The sequence below is a fragment of the Pongo pygmaeus genome, chromosome 5, assembly GCF_028885625.2.
Source record: "Pongo pygmaeus isolate AG05252 chromosome 5, NHGRI_mPonPyg2-v2.0_pri, whole genome shotgun sequence".
Lineage (NCBI taxonomy): Eukaryota > Metazoa > Chordata > Mammalia > Primates > Hominidae > Pongo > Pongo pygmaeus.
This window is the reverse complement of record NC_072378.2, coordinates 57,085,449-57,100,989: the sequence shown is the minus strand read 5'-3', so window position 1 is coordinate 57,100,989 and position 15,541 is coordinate 57,085,449. Positions and strand designations below refer to the sequence as shown.

The window sequence follows — 15,541 nt, the reverse complement described above, 5'->3', positions numbered from 1 at the left end:
ATCACTGTATTAATGTTTCCATTATATTTTGTGAGTTTGTAAGCTTCCCATTAAGTTGACCTTTCTTTGTTCTCATTCCTGCTATTGTATATTCAGTAGCAGTTATCTCATTCTTTCTACTCTTCCTATTGAATATTTATAAACATCTACTAGGTGTGAGATGATAATGAGAGGCCTACAAAGACAATGTCCCTGCTCTATAAAAGCTTATGATTGAGTTATGTAGAAAGACTATACAGATGCTCCTCAACTTACGATGGGTTTTTATCCCCATAAACCTCTGTAAGTTGAAAATACGGTAAATCAAAAATGCATTGAATACACCTAACATTAGCTTACAATAGGACAAGATCATCTAACACAAACCTGTTTCTATAATAAAGTGTTGAATATCTCAGGTAGTTTATTAAATAGGTGACTGAAGTATGGTTTCTACTGAATCCCTATGGCTTTCATACCATGGTAAAGTCAAAAAACCCTGAGTCAAGTCATTATAAGTCAGGAAGCATCTATAATTCATCTCCATTTATTAGGGATGCCTCTGTTAATGCCTCTTACCTATTTATTAGTCCCAAGAAGAAATTCATATTTTTTTCTTGTTAAATATTTAGGAGTTTCAGAAATCACTCGGAGCCAAGCATTCTGTCTACGACACCACCAACAGGACTGGACGTTCTCTGAAGGAGAAAACCTCCCTGGCTGATGACAACCTGAAACTGGATGACATGCTGAGTGAACTCAGAGACAAATGGGATACCATATGTGGAAAATCTGTGGAAAGGTAAAATGTTCTTTAAGACAGTTTGGTTACTCTGTAGACCTCTTTCAAATACACAAAGTAATGGTGCTTTGCGGGGACATTTCAGGAACCTTAAATATTTCCTTTGCCTGAGGAACTTCTGCTTGTCCTAAGTATCCCACACACATAGCACTTGCATTGAGAAGGCTTTGCTGTTCATTATTTTTAACTACTTATTACAATAAAAAGTGATATCATTGTCCAAGCTTCTGCCATCTCAGACTTGACTACACCCACTGCTTCTGACTCGTCTTCCCACGTCCACTTTTATCACTTCTTTGACTTAATTTCTTCATAACTACTGGATAGTCTTTTAAAAATGTAAATGGAATCTTGTCATTCCCTTCCTTCATACCCTTTGGTGACTTACTACTGGGCATGCATTAAAACACAGGCTTCTTAATGTGACGTGCAAGGTACCACTGATCTGGCCCCAGCATTTCTTTCCAACTCCGTCTACCCCTTTCTGATCTCCCTCTTTCTCATTACATTTCCACGAAAACCCAAGACATATTTCAAAAATTTTAAGTATTTAATTGAGTACAATAGTAGTAGAGTTCAAATATATTGTACATGTTTCCAAATTTTCCCATTGATCCTTAATGACTTTTGTCAGTATCAAGATTAAATAGATTATATTCAATTCTAGGGAACTCACAGTAAGTTTTTGTCATGTTAGTTTTGAAAAAATCTTAAATTCCTCAGCCACAAAATGTTACATACCTTTTCCAGTGTTGTATGCATGGTTTTATTTACAAGATTTTTGAAAAGACAAAAAAAGTCCTGACAAACGGATCAATGAATGCTGGGGGTTTGAAGATGGGGGCAGGGCGTGTCTATAAAGAGACAGCACGATGAAGATTTTTGGGATGGTTGAACTATTCTGTATCTTGATTGTGGTGATGGTTACGTGAATCTATACATGTGTTAAAATGTATAGAAGTGTATATCAAAAAATGTCAAGTTTATTGCCTGATAATCTAAAACAAAATTTTAAAAATATTTGAACAGTTTAAAAGGCTCATTTTTATGAAGAAACATGAAGCGTCCATGGTTTCCAAAGGTGGGAATTTTCCTGGAACAGATGCCATGTATTTAAGGAATAAGAAAGAAAGTTTAGAAAAGTTTTGTCTTTTTCCTAAGAAGAGCAAAGAAACAGCAATGAATACCAGTATACTGCTCTTCCTCTTGAGTACCACTCAACCTTCATCAATTAATTTTAGATGTTCAGATATATGAGTGACGTTTTTTGTTGTAAAGATCAATTTTTCTACCTTTTTCCCTAGACAAAACAAATTGGAGGAAGCCCTGTTATTTTCTGGACAATTCACAGATGCCCTACAGGCTCTCATTGATTGGTTATATAGAGTTGAACCCCAGCTGGCAGAAGACCAGCCTGTTCATGGAGACATTGATTTAGTGATGAATCTGATCGATAATCACAAGGTATTGTTATCTGGGACATTTTATTTTATCTTGTTTGATTATTCTGAGTGTACAAGGAAATGTAAACCATTTAAATTAGCCTTTTAAAATCAGAAGACTATAGATCATACTACATAACAGTCTTTATTGTTGAAATATGTGTCCGTTTGAGCAGAACCTGGAAGCAAACTTTAAAAGTGATGGGGAAATATTATTTAGTGTCAGTGAAATACATTTGCTTTTAATTACCAGATCTAAAACCTTTTTAGAACTTGGAAAGTGATTTCATTCTCTGGTGCTTTAAAACAGATTTCAAGAATGTTTTACTATCTTTAGTTATGCACTTAAACAATTATGTAATAAAATTTAAAATCATTCATTCAGTGACCTGACACTAAGTCATTGCATAAGTATGTAGATTTGTGACATGATCCATGGTGGTCATGACCAACTGCTTTTAAAAATACTGAACCAAAACTGTTTTAACCTTGCCCCTTGAATTATAGCAATTTATGAGTCAGCAGCATGTGCTATAATGGATTTGATTATTATTTACTTCAAGAAAACTGGCTTCCTTGAAATCTCCTGATATATATGTAAAACTGTCATGTCATGTAAATCAAAGGTAATATTCAAGGTGTCCAACTAAGTGTAAGGTCCGAAATTATGATCAAATGATATAAAGCAACTTAGCCTTGGAAACAATATGAAGCGTAGTACTAATGTAGAATAGTTGTATCGGAGTTGACTTTATATAAAAATATCTTACATCACTCTACTTAAATTCATCTTGTATTTCTTCTCTGTAGTATCTGAGTTCAGAAAACTTATTCCATTTATAATGTTCTCTTTATATTGGTTATGCTATCTTGATCTTACCATTCTTTTTAAAAGTCTTATTGCATATTTATTTTCCCTTTTTTCTTTCTATTCTATCATTATACCCATAAGAGAATTTGTTACACCTGAAAAGTGAAACAAACTAAATTAAAATAAAATAAAAGAATAAATAAAAGAACATTGGTCAGGTCTACAAAAGTTAAAAATTTAAAAATCGCATGGCCTTACTTATATTGAAATAAATATTTTGTGTATGGTTAATACAAACTTCTCTATTTCCTGGCATGAGTAATGAATAGCGTAATGTTACTTTTTACATAAATGCCATTTCTGTAAACTCACTGTCTAAATATTTACTACTCTAGGTAATTGCCAGATCTTTTATATATTAAAGGTCATCAAGAATGAATTAATCATTTAGCATTAGTAATACAACTGGAAGGCTCAAGAAGTTCAAGTATGCAAAATGCTTTGGAAAGTCTTCTGAAAACTATTGGACTAGTCCTATCATAAATGGGATATTTAGATACTGTACCATTTGCACGTGTGTTTATGTGTGTGTGAATGTGTGTATTGGTGTATACGTGTGTGTTTGTGTCTTTCTGCAGGCACATCTCATTTATAACTGTTAGAGTTGAATCAGTCAAATAATCACTTTTGTGATAGGCTCACTTTTGTGAATGATCTGAGTATCAGAATAGAAACCTATAGATATGGCCAAATGGTAATATTCATTTATGATGATTTTTTTAAAAACACATTAATTTTATTGTGACAGAATGTTGGTTATTAATGTTTGAAAGATCTAGTTGCATACACAGATTCTTGGATCAAAAATAAAGAGCTCTGGGCTCACTTCTTAGATCAGTCTGTGGCCAAAATAAATGAATTTAATTCCTGGCACATCAAAGTTTGTCAAAATTAGGCAGGAAAAAAAAAAAAAAACAAAAAAAAAACCCAGAAGCTTTTCCTCTAAGGTGAAAGACAAGGATTTAAGCCTCTAAAATTTGACATTATGAGTTAGTACCTAAGATATTATGAAAGACCAAGGAGTGTTATAGGAATAAAAGACCATCTGCCAACTTCCTATGGAATTCCCTGCCATTATCTCTAAGACATCCGTGGTACACACAACAAGGTTGCTTAGTCCTCTGTTAGCTTCTTAGATACATCTCTTAGAGTAGTGCCAAAGCCAGCATCCACTTGACATTCACACAGTGATTTGAGAGGAATTGGGACACCATATTAAAGAATTATTAAAAAAAGGAATTTGTTGCATTGTTTTATGAAACTGAAATAAAGAAGGCTGGCTGCCATTATTTAAATCCAATATGTCATTTTAAAATAAGGTAACCTTATCTTGTTTTCTCATGAGAATGTGACAGGACTGAACAAATTTATACAAGACTGTTCTTGATGGTGCTCAAATAGGAGCAGTGTGTCATTTATCTTCTGAAGATGCGGCCAGAAATATGGTTATTAAACTGTAGGTCTTAGATATCTGTACATGATGTTATGTGCACATATATATGTCAAACAGTATGTGTTGCTGTTTTGGTTTTGTAATTCAAATTAATTTTTCAAAATATGGTCTTCTTAGGCCTTCCAAAAAGAGTTGGGGAAGAGGACCAGCAGTGTGCAGGCCCTGAAGCGCTCAGCCCGAGAACTCATAGAAGGCAGTCGAGATGACTCCTCCTGGGTCAAGGTCCAGATGCAGGAATTAAGCACACGCTGGGAGACCGTGTGTGCACTTTCTATATCAAAGCAAACACGGTTAGAAGCAGCCCTGCGTCAGGTAAAAACCATGTAAATGAGAGCTGGGTGTAATGGGAAAAGTATTGAAACCTCAACAAGAACTATTCTAGTAAAAAATTGTGAGGCCCTCGTGTCTCAATCAGGACAGTCTGAAGAAGGAAATTCTAATAGCATCATTGCTTTGATCCTTCTCCCACCCTCCCCCATGAGTTTAAATTACTGCTGGAGGGAGGCATTCTAATCTTCACATAGAAGTGCTGCTTGAGTAATGTCTCAGCTTGGAAGTATGATGGACTGCCATTCATCTAAAATCAAGTTGTTAAAGTGGTAAATTTTTCTTCATATAGGCTTTTTTTATATATTAAGTGTTTTCTTGTAAAATATGTGTATCTCTGTCTTCTTAATGGGAGTAATGAAGCAATTTAAATTTAAAACTTTTTTTTTTCATTGAAGGGATGAGTCCACTATACAGTTTTGTAAATTGCGCTAACAGGCATATTTGGGAATTTTGTTTGGGGGGTGTGTGTGTGTGAACTCTTAGGCAGAGGAATTCCACTCGGTGGTACATGCCCTCTTGGAGTGGCTGGCTGAGGCGGAGCAAACCCTGCGTTTCCATGGTGTCCTCCCAGATGATGAGGATGCTCTCCGGACTCTCATTGATCAGCATAAAGTAAGTAATATATAAATGCTAAATAAAGCTAAATTAGAAAATCAAAGCAGGGAAAATAGACTCGTGATTACAAATATCAACTGCATGAATATTTTCCTTCTTGAGAAATACTTAAACACCTGGTACATTTGAGAGTGTACTTCTGTCCACATTGCTTACATATGTATGTCCCCATGCACCCACACACATGTATGTGTACCTGTCTTTTTATGTTTCCTTTTTAGGGGAGGTAGTTACTCTGTTTCCTGTCTCAAGGAAGCATATTGATTTATCTAGGCTTTTTGGCTTTTGACCAAGATTGGTCAAGATTGTTGCAGTTATTATGTGGGTTTCAAAAATAAAACTTCTTTAATGAGCAGTTTGGCATTTATAAAATTATACCTGTAGGATTGTAAATTAGTAATTTTGCCCTTTGTAAACAAGACACACAGGTAATTCAATAACTCATCTTTAAATCTATTTTTAAGCCTCTGCTGCTTCTGTTTTTAATCAAGAGCCTTTTAAATCCTTTTTAGAAGTAACCTATAGTATACATTAAAAATTCTAAAAATGAATTTCATAAGCCAATATTCTATTGAATAACTAACCAAGTCTAAATCTGGCTATTGAGTTTTCAGATCAAGATCTTTGCTGCGGCAATGCATGAAACTTGCCAAAACCCTTCAGAGAGTGATCCAAATATCTCTTAACAGATGTTTTTTAACCTTTGACTCAAAAAGTCAAGAATTTGAAATGATAACGCTCAATGTAGTGTTGAAGTCAGCATTTCCTATTAACTTTAAAGGATCTTTTAAACACCAGTAAATAATTTTGTCTTTTGAGGTCAGGCTGGAAATACATCATTAATTCTAGTGTAGCATGGATTACATCATGTGTAGAGACTTGCTATGTTAATCAATACCCTCTATCAAAGATGGGTTGCTGAATCTATAGCAATAAAATATTGCCATGTCATTTAAAAAGTGGTACAAGCTTGCATAGCATTTTCTGGAAGAATGAAATGCTATATATTATATACACCATTTAAATTTGAAGCTAGAATATAGGAATAAGACAATTACATCAAATTTATTATAAATTTTTGTGTCAGTTCAATATTTTGAAAATGTAGTTTATATTATATTACTGTGGGCTTACCATCAGCCAGCATTGAGTTCCATTAACATACTTAGGTTTGAGTCTCAGAGTAGCAATAAATATTTGCTGGACACCACTTAAAGCCCATTGTGCGTATCTAACACCCTGCAGAAAGGAGCCTATTTGTGGTATCACCACTCTCACAGCAGGACCAGGAAACCTCCAGAAGGCAAGTATCCAGAGCAGGGGTAGTGGTTTTTACAACAAATTATTTTTAAATAGCATAAAATTACCTGTAATTTTATAAAACATTTCTTAATAATATTTTGCAGTAACACTATTCATTCTTTCCCATCTCCTCTGCTTCCCTTCATACATTCACCATTCACCAATCAAAGAAAAACAGAATATTTAATTTCTTAACACCAGGACTAGAGACTTCTTAGTATATCCAGTTTCTAAAAATGGCAAGCTTTCCCACATGAGAACAAACCAGTAAGGTAAGGTTCAGACTAGGTTGGAAGGGCATAGAATTCAGTGGAATGTTGACAGTCCAGTCCACCAAATTCTAGGTATAACCTTGGCTCCTCTAGGTGTAGAAGTGATTGAAAGTACATTATTTGTATCAGCTGTTCTCCGGGGGAAACACAGATGTTAGATTAACCTATTTTTTTCTCTTCCTTACAATGTTGGAGTTTTTAATTTTTTTCATTTAGTAGGATCCTGTATTGGGAAAATGATAATTTTTTTAAGTTATGATATTTAAAAAGTAGGTGTTATCAGAGTGTGTTGTCAATTGAACGTTGACTCCATTATAGTAAACTTGTAAATAAAAGGTCTAAAAAGCATTTATTCAGTAAATCACAACTCTTTTGAACCAATTACCGGCAACACAAAAATGAATAAAAACACAGTCTTTTAATCTTGTGGACCGAACAGTCTAATATAGCAAAATGCCAGAGTAGGAGGTATGTCACAGAGCTGCTTTACAGAGGTTAAAGACAAAAGGCCACTTATATTAGAGCAAAACATATAAACATATCATATAAATTTAAATTCAGAGAGTACATGTACATGTTTGCTACATGCGTATATTGAGTAATAGTAGGGACTAGACTTGTTTTGTACCAGTCATCCAAATGTTAAACACTGTACACAATAGGTAATGTTTCAACTCTTGGGCCCCTTTTATCCTCCATGCTTTTTGGAGTCCTCAGTGTCTTTTATTTCCATCTTTATGTCCATGTGTACCCATTGTTTGGCTCCCATTTATACATGAGAACGTGTGATATTTGATTTTCTGTTTGAGTTACTTCACTTAGGATGATGCCTTCCAGCTCCACGCATGTTGCTGCAAAGTACATGAGTTCATTCTTTTTTATGGCTGTGTAGTATTCCATGGTATATATGTACCACATTTTTTTTTAATCCAATCAAGTGTTGATGGATACTTAGGTTGGTTCTATGACTTTGGTATTGTGAATAGTGCTGGAATGAACATGTAAGTGCTGTTGTCTTTTTGATATAATGATTTCTTTTCCTTTGGGTAGACACCGAGTAGTGGAATTGCTGGGTCAAATGGTAGTTCTAATTTTAGTTTTTTGAAATATTTTCATACTGTTTTTCATAGACATCGAACTAATTTATATTCCCATCAACAGTGTGTAAGCACTCCCTTTTCTCAGCATCCACATCATTTGTTATTTTTTCACTTTTTAGTAATAGTCATTCTGACTTGTGTAATATGATATCTCAGGGTGGCTTTAATTTGCGTATCTCTGATAATTAGTGATGTTGAGCATTTTTCACGTGTTTGTTGGCTGCTTGTATGCTTGTATTTCTTCTTTTGAGAAATGTCTGTTCATGTCTTTTTCCCAGTTTTCAATGGAGTTGTTTGTTGTTTTCTTGTTGAGTTATTTGAGTTCCTTGCAGATTCTGGATATTAGTCTTTTTTCAGAGGCATGATTTGCAAATATTTTCTCCCATTCTGTAGGTTAACTGTTTGTTGATTCTGTCTTTTGCTGTGCAGAAGCTTTTTTATTTAATTAAGTCCCATTTGTCTATATTTGTTTTTGTCGCATTTGCTTTTGGGTTCTTTGTCATAAATTTCTTTGCCTAGGCCGATGTCCAGAAGAGTTTTTTCTAGGTTTTATTGTATAGTAAAACACCTATATTTCAAAGTGAACACCCCTGTTCACATAGTGTGAGTAGCATGGGCATCATCGATGTCTGCGGCCTCTGGCACTCATTGTATAACCAAGTAATCGCTCTTGGTGCAGGGGTCCAGAGAGACTGGGGTGTTTGCAGATCTCTAACATTCTATATGAGATTTTGGAAGTGTGTCACATTTTTAAGGGCAAAGATTCTCATTTTGTAATCACATTTTCAGAGTTCTATGATCTGTGTATCTATGGATATAGTTCTGATGGTAGAAAGTACAATTAAGTATGTGAAACATTTGTAAAACATTTATTTGAAAGATCATCCTTGAGAATGTCAAGGCTTTGTTCACTCTGCTTGCTCGCAGAGACTGGCTAGAACTGCCAGAACAGAGGAGAGTGGCTCTTACTGGCATTTTAAAGGCACAGTTCTCACATGGGCTGACCTGCTGTCAGGCTCACTCTCTCCAACCTCCCCTTCGCTTTTTACTGCATAGACACTTTGGGCCCTCTCTCCCATACCCCCAGACATTTATCTTTCCTTACCCAGGCTTCTCTCTACTTTGTACTTTTTTATTCATGCTGCTATATTTCCTGGCATAGTTAATGCTATTTCAAAAATTAACCTCCTTATCTTATTTGTTAGAACTTATTTTTGGTCAATCAATATTGTTTCTATCTCTAGCAATACTGTCTCTCCCAATGCTATTCTCCATTAATAATATATCTAAATTTGGGAGAGTTATTTTTTGTATAATACAGTTTTTAAAGCATGAAATATCTTATAAAGTTGGCCCTCTGTATCCAAATATTCAAAAATAAAATGGATGGTTGCATCTGTACTGAAGATATACACACTTTTTTCCTTGTCATTATTCCCTAAACAATACAGTATAACAACTATTTACAACGATTTACATTGTATTAGGTATTATTAGTAATCTAGAGATGATATGAAGCATATGAGGAGGATGTACTTAGGTCATATGCAAATACTACATCATTTTATATCAGGGACTTGAGCATCATTGGATTTTATTATGCACGGTGTCCTGGAACCAACTTCCCTTGGATTCCAAGGGATGACTGTACTTGTATTTTGAAGTACATATTAGAAAGTACTTTGTTTTCTATTTTGTCCCCTTTTCCTCTGCAATTAGTAGATGATTTTCACTGTGAATAAACCAATTGAAGTTTTTGTTTATTTGTTTAATTCTGGCATTCAAACAAGTGTCACCAGAGTTTTGTTTTCAGCCAATGCCAACAGTTAATTGAAGTCTTTGTTTCTGCTGTAGGAATTCATGAAGAAACTGGAAGAAAAGAGAGCTGAACTAAATAAAGCCACCACTATGGGCGACACCGTTTTGGCTATCTGCCACCCCGACTCCATCACTACCATTAAGCACTGGATAACAATCATCCGGGCGAGGTTTGAGGAGGTCAGTATGTCTTAGATAATCTTCAGAGTAGCAATAGCTTTGAGAGTTGAGGGGTGTGGGAAATTTCAGGAATTAAGATGCACTTATGGCCATGGGAAAATGAGACCTCTACATAGAAAATGTTCTTTTAAATACGCTTCTTGTATGCATTACAATCTCTGACATTCATTTTTCTTTAAAAGCTCAAAGAAATTTTGCAGCTATGTCCCTGGAAAATTAGAAGGCAAATATTTAGTACACTGTATAACATTTTGGCCTCCTTCCAGATTGTTTCTGTTGAATAATCCAGCAGTTGGATGGTGTTTCGGAGCAGTATATACTGGTGGAGTGAATTGGTATACATAAAGTGAATTAGTTCTGTATTTAGTATCTTAGCTTTTTTTTTTTTTTTTTTTTTCTTTTTGACGGAGTCTCAATTTATTGCCCAGGCTGGAGTGCAGTAGCGTGATCTTGGCTCACTGCAACCTCTGCCTCCCAGGTTCAAGCAGTTCCTCTGCCTCAACCTCCCGAGTAGCTGGGATTACAGGTGCATGCCACCATGCCCAGCTAATTTTTTTGTATTTTTAGTAGAGATGGTTTCACCAGGTTGGTCAGGCTGATCTTGAACTCCTGACCTCGTGATCCACCCACCTCGGCCTCCCAAAGTGCAGGGATTACAGGTGTGAGCCACCGCGCCCTGCCAGTATCTTAGCTTTTTACATTTCTACTCTGTGCCACATGGAGTAAGCTTACCTGATCCTTCAGAGAATGCATATTTGAACTCAAATTAGAAAGCAAAAGGAAGCCTGAGTGATTGACATGCATCTTTAAATTCTGAAGATGATGAACATCATCGTGGGCTCTCATGTCCTCCTCAAGCCAGATCTTGATGCCACTAATGGAATCTAAAAAGACCAGAAGCATTATGGGTCTAGCACACGATGATCCTAATTTTCATTTAAAATTTATTTATTTTACATCACTGCAATTATTTTACTAAGTTGGAGGAAATTCAGAGAAATTTCTGTTTCTCCGACAGGTGCTGGCCTGGGCAAAGCAACATCAGCAGAGATTAGCAAGTGCTCTGGCTGGGCTTATTGCCAAACAGGAATTGTTGGAAGCTTTGCTGGCTTGGTTGCAATGGGCTGAAACTACACTTACTGAAAAGGATAAAGAAGTCATCCCTCAGGAGATCGAAGAGGTGAAAGCACTCATTGCAGAACACCAGGTAAAATAAATATAATCCTAACTCCTGCTAACCATTTTCTCAGATATTTTCTTTCTTTCACTGCTGTACTTCTCAAAAGATTGCTTTGTTCTTGTTATTTTCACTTCTTCAGACTCCTCAGCTCCTTACAACTGTGTTTCCAATTCTGCAACTGCCCTAAAACCTCTCTTTACAGGAACCCTCTGTGACCTTTGCAAAACCTTCCTTCTTTGTCCTCTGTGGGATTACACTCGTGGTATTGTCTCACGTTCACTCCTGCCCTCCCTTTTGCCTTCTAAATGTCAGCTCTCCTTACTCCTTATGTGTTATCCTCAGCTCTCTATTTCTCTCACTCTGTTCCCTCTTTTGGTGATCTCACCCACCTCCACCTCCCTGGCTTCAGTGGGTACAAGGTACCCACATTAAGGTATCCACATTAAATGTGGATGCATTATGTTCACATTGCATTAATCAAACAAGGTTTGATTGCTCTGCATTTTTATGTCTCCGAAGATGACTGTCATCACTTGAAATACATTGTATGAAAAAGGGAACGTGTTGTCTTTCTTAGAAAAAGCAGTCTTCCTATATATCCTACTTGTTTTAAACTCAAATGATGGGTGTCACACTCAGTTTGATTTGCTTGATTGCTCACAGTTTGTTTAATATACGTTTACAAAGAGAAATATTAAGTGTCAGCTCAGTTGGTTAAGCAATTAATGTTGCCATTATTTGTGTGTGTGTGTGTGTGTGTGTGTGTGTTTTAAAAGCCTAAGACATCAATGTCTATAATGGCCCTAAGTGTACCAGGTCATGTTCCCTGTGATCAGAGGTATTAGAGTTCTTCAGTGTGACAAATATTCCAGAAAGGTGTTACTGCACTTTTCCCTTTTGTCTGGGTCTCCTTTTCCCCATCACTTTTCACAGTCTCTGCCTTTCCTCAGCCTTTGCTGCATATTCCAAATAGAGGGATACCTAGTAAATAATAATAATAAGCCCAAGGAGATGAGATAAGCAGTGGCAAGATAGTTAAACCTTTTAAATACAATGGTAGTATACTTTAACCCAAATAGTTTTTACCATCCTTGAAATAGCCTATTTATGAATATTTTGATATGTCCACATTAAATGTGGATGCATTATGTCATAATATATCAAAGAGCCATCTTTTTTTTTTGAGAGACAGGGTCTCACTCTGTTGCCCAGGCTGGAATGCAATGGCACGGTCATGGCTCACTGCAGCCTCAACCTCCTGGGCTCAAGTGATCCTCCCACCTCAGCCTCCTGTGTAGCTGGGACTACAGGCCACCTAGCCTAATTTTTGAATTTTTTGTAGAGACAGGGTTTCACTGTGTTGCCTAACCAAAGCCATCTTAAATATTTCAAATATGTAGGTGAAATGTGCCACAGAAAAGTTCTTGGAAACATCCCAGCTAACTAGTTTGTTTGTAGACAGATGCTTACTAAAGATTCGTCTGAGGAGCTTGGAAGCTTGAGTTTGGTAGATGCACAGACAGGTTATTTTATTCACATGACTTCTCCCATGTGTCCATGCATGTTATTCAACTGAAACAAATTATTTTTATTTTCAATTTACTCTCTTTACAAGCAATAACATTTTATTTATTTATTTATTTATTTATTTATTTATTTATTTATTTTGAGACACAGCAGAGTCTCACTCTGTTGCCTAGGCTGGAGTGCAGTGGCACAATCTCGGCTCACTGCAACCTCTGCCTCCCAGGTTCAAGTGATTCTCTTGCCTCAGCCTCCCAAGTAGCTGGGGCTACAGGCACGCACCACCATGCCTGGTTAATTTTTGTAATTTTAGTAGAAATGGGGTTTCACCATATTGGTCAGGCTGGTCTCAAACTCCTGACCTCAGGTGATCCACCTGCCTTGGTCTCCCAAAGTGCTGGGATTACAGGCATGAGCCACCGCACCCGGCCACATTTTATATTCTTTAGAAATTAGTAAATGCCTGCAGTATGATGGTTTAGGTTTTTTTTACCCTAAAGATAAAGCATATGATTTCTTCTTCTTCAGAAATAATAACATGGTTCTTTTATCCTTCTGTTTTTAGTTCATTTCTAAAGATTCTTTTCTGTAGTAACTCTTATTTGATTGACATCATTTCTTTCATTTCAGACCTTCATGGAGGAAATGACTAGAAAACAGCCTGATGTTGATAAAGTAACGAAGACCTATAAGAGGAGAGCTGCTGATCCTTCCTCATTACAATCCCATATTCCAGTCTTGGATAAGGGACGAGCAGGAAGTAAGCAGTGATCAATTTATTTAAAATGTCAATAAATAAGGGAGCTAATTTTCTTTTATTTTGAGTTATTTGAAATTTGGGGGCAATTGGTGATTTTACATGAGCACTTGATATCATGAAATACTTTCTAGAAGGAATACATGTGCTCAAGTATCATAGAAACTTACTTAAAAATAAAGAAAAAATATACCCAGGTTTCTATATGTAACTTTATTGTCTTGAAGTGTATCTTTCATATTAGCTAGACGAAGATTGAAAAAATTTACAATAAGAATGGAAATCATCACCCCCTTTGCATTGTCTCATTTGACTTCCATTATATATATAACATTAAAGCTGAACATAACAAAAATGACCATGACGTGGATAATCTTCATGACTTAGTTGTTCATTGGTGACCAGCAATCTGATAGCTTTTGCCCATGTTCATGTGACTTCAGGCTCTATATACTTCTTGAGCTACTTTAACAACATGACATGACATTAAAAACGATCATAGTTAGCTTGGAGAAGATTTAAAAGAAACATAATTTGTGTTATATGTTTTATGCATTTCTGAATAGAAATGCATTTTGCGTATTACTTAATTTTTTAATTAAAAAGAAATGATGTCGGAGCTGTTGTAATTACTTACTACACAAAGAGACAAGGTAAACTATTAAGAGCCCTATAGCCAGACTCCTTGGCTGTCTCCAACACTTACCAAACTGAGAAACACAACCCTGGACAAGTTACTTAAACTCATTCTGAACCTCAGTTTCCTCATCTGTAAAAGGGGATAATTATAACTTCATTGGACTGCAGTGAGAATTAAATGAGCTAGTACATACAAAATGCTTAACCTACTTCCAGGCATATAGTTAAATGCTCAAGTATTTGTTGTACTATAAATCCTAGCTGGGACACTTAACATTCTATATGACCCTAGGCTAGTAATTTTTCTAGGCCATATTTAGCCATTTAGTAAGATGAGAAACATTGTTAAGGTCATTGTTTTGTGAAGTTGATGAGACTTGCGGAAAACAGCCAGAAAGCAGGAGAAAACTTTAGTAAGGCGGTAAACTTGGGTTTGAGACTATGCACAGGAAACATGCAATCTCAGTGGAAAATGGACGTGGGTGAAGGCTGGGGTCCCATACATATGCTGCCATATTTTATTGGCATTTGTGAAGTGTCTTGCTTTGACTCTTGTGACTGCCCAGTGTCTGCTGCCCTCATCTGCTCTCCCTTTCTGCCTTATTCTCTAGGAAGGACAGCTGGGTTTGATGTAAGTCATGGTAAGGTAGTCTCCACTGGCCTGGGAGATTTCCTTTAACAAAGAGGAGGATCACAGCATGCTTCGTTGTCATTGAAATGGCATGAATTTTAAGCTGGAAGATGTTTTAAGCATAATTTATTGAGAGAGATTTCCAGTATTTAAATGCCCCGTCCAGAGACATTTCTTTAAATTGCATGAACAGGGTGTGATCCTTAATAAGGAAAACAGATTTGGACCTTGACATTATACATCATCTAAATTAGGATACTTTTACTTGCACAAACACATAATTAAGTTGATGCAGTCTTAGCTAGAAGCAAAAAAGGTCAAGCCTTAACATATTTCAGCACCCTGGAAACTGCCATCCTAACTAAAATTATATCTTCACAGGAAAACGCTTTCCAGCATCAAGCTTGTATCCCTCTGGGTCACAGACACAAATTGAAACCAAAAATCCTAGGGTAAACTTACTGGTGAGCAAATGGCAGCAAGTCTGGCTCCTGGCGTTGGAAAGAAGGAGGAAACTCAATGATGCCTTGGACAGACTAGAGGAGGTTTGGAAATTCATACCCTCAACACCATATTGTCATTTGCTCTCATTCCTCGTAACACATTGCCATTGCCAAAATCTTGGTATTTTTTAACTTTTCTGATA

General features: G+C 36.2%; 1 protein-coding gene across 22 annotated transcripts in view; it reads left to right on the top strand.

Moving 5' to 3' along the window:
- The window catches only part of DST (dystonin), a 481,968-nt gene that overhangs the window by 452,701 nt on the left and 13,726 nt on the right, over positions 1–15,541 (top strand). For all 22 annotated transcript variants that reach the window (XM_054493134.2, XM_063666280.1, XM_054493142.2 and 19 more), the window contains 8 exons: positions 612–781; positions 2,086–2,245; positions 4,665–4,859; positions 5,361–5,489; positions 10,021–10,164; positions 11,183–11,371; positions 13,499–13,628; positions 15,277–15,440. In XM_054493134.2, coding sequence (XP_054349109.2) covers positions 612–781; positions 2,086–2,245; positions 4,665–4,859; positions 5,361–5,489; positions 10,021–10,164; positions 11,183–11,371; positions 13,499–13,628; positions 15,277–15,440 — 1,281 coding nt within the window. The remainder of the gene's footprint in view (positions 1–611; positions 782–2,085; positions 2,246–4,664; positions 4,860–5,360; positions 5,490–10,020; positions 10,165–11,182; positions 11,372–13,498; positions 13,629–15,276; positions 15,441–15,541) is intronic.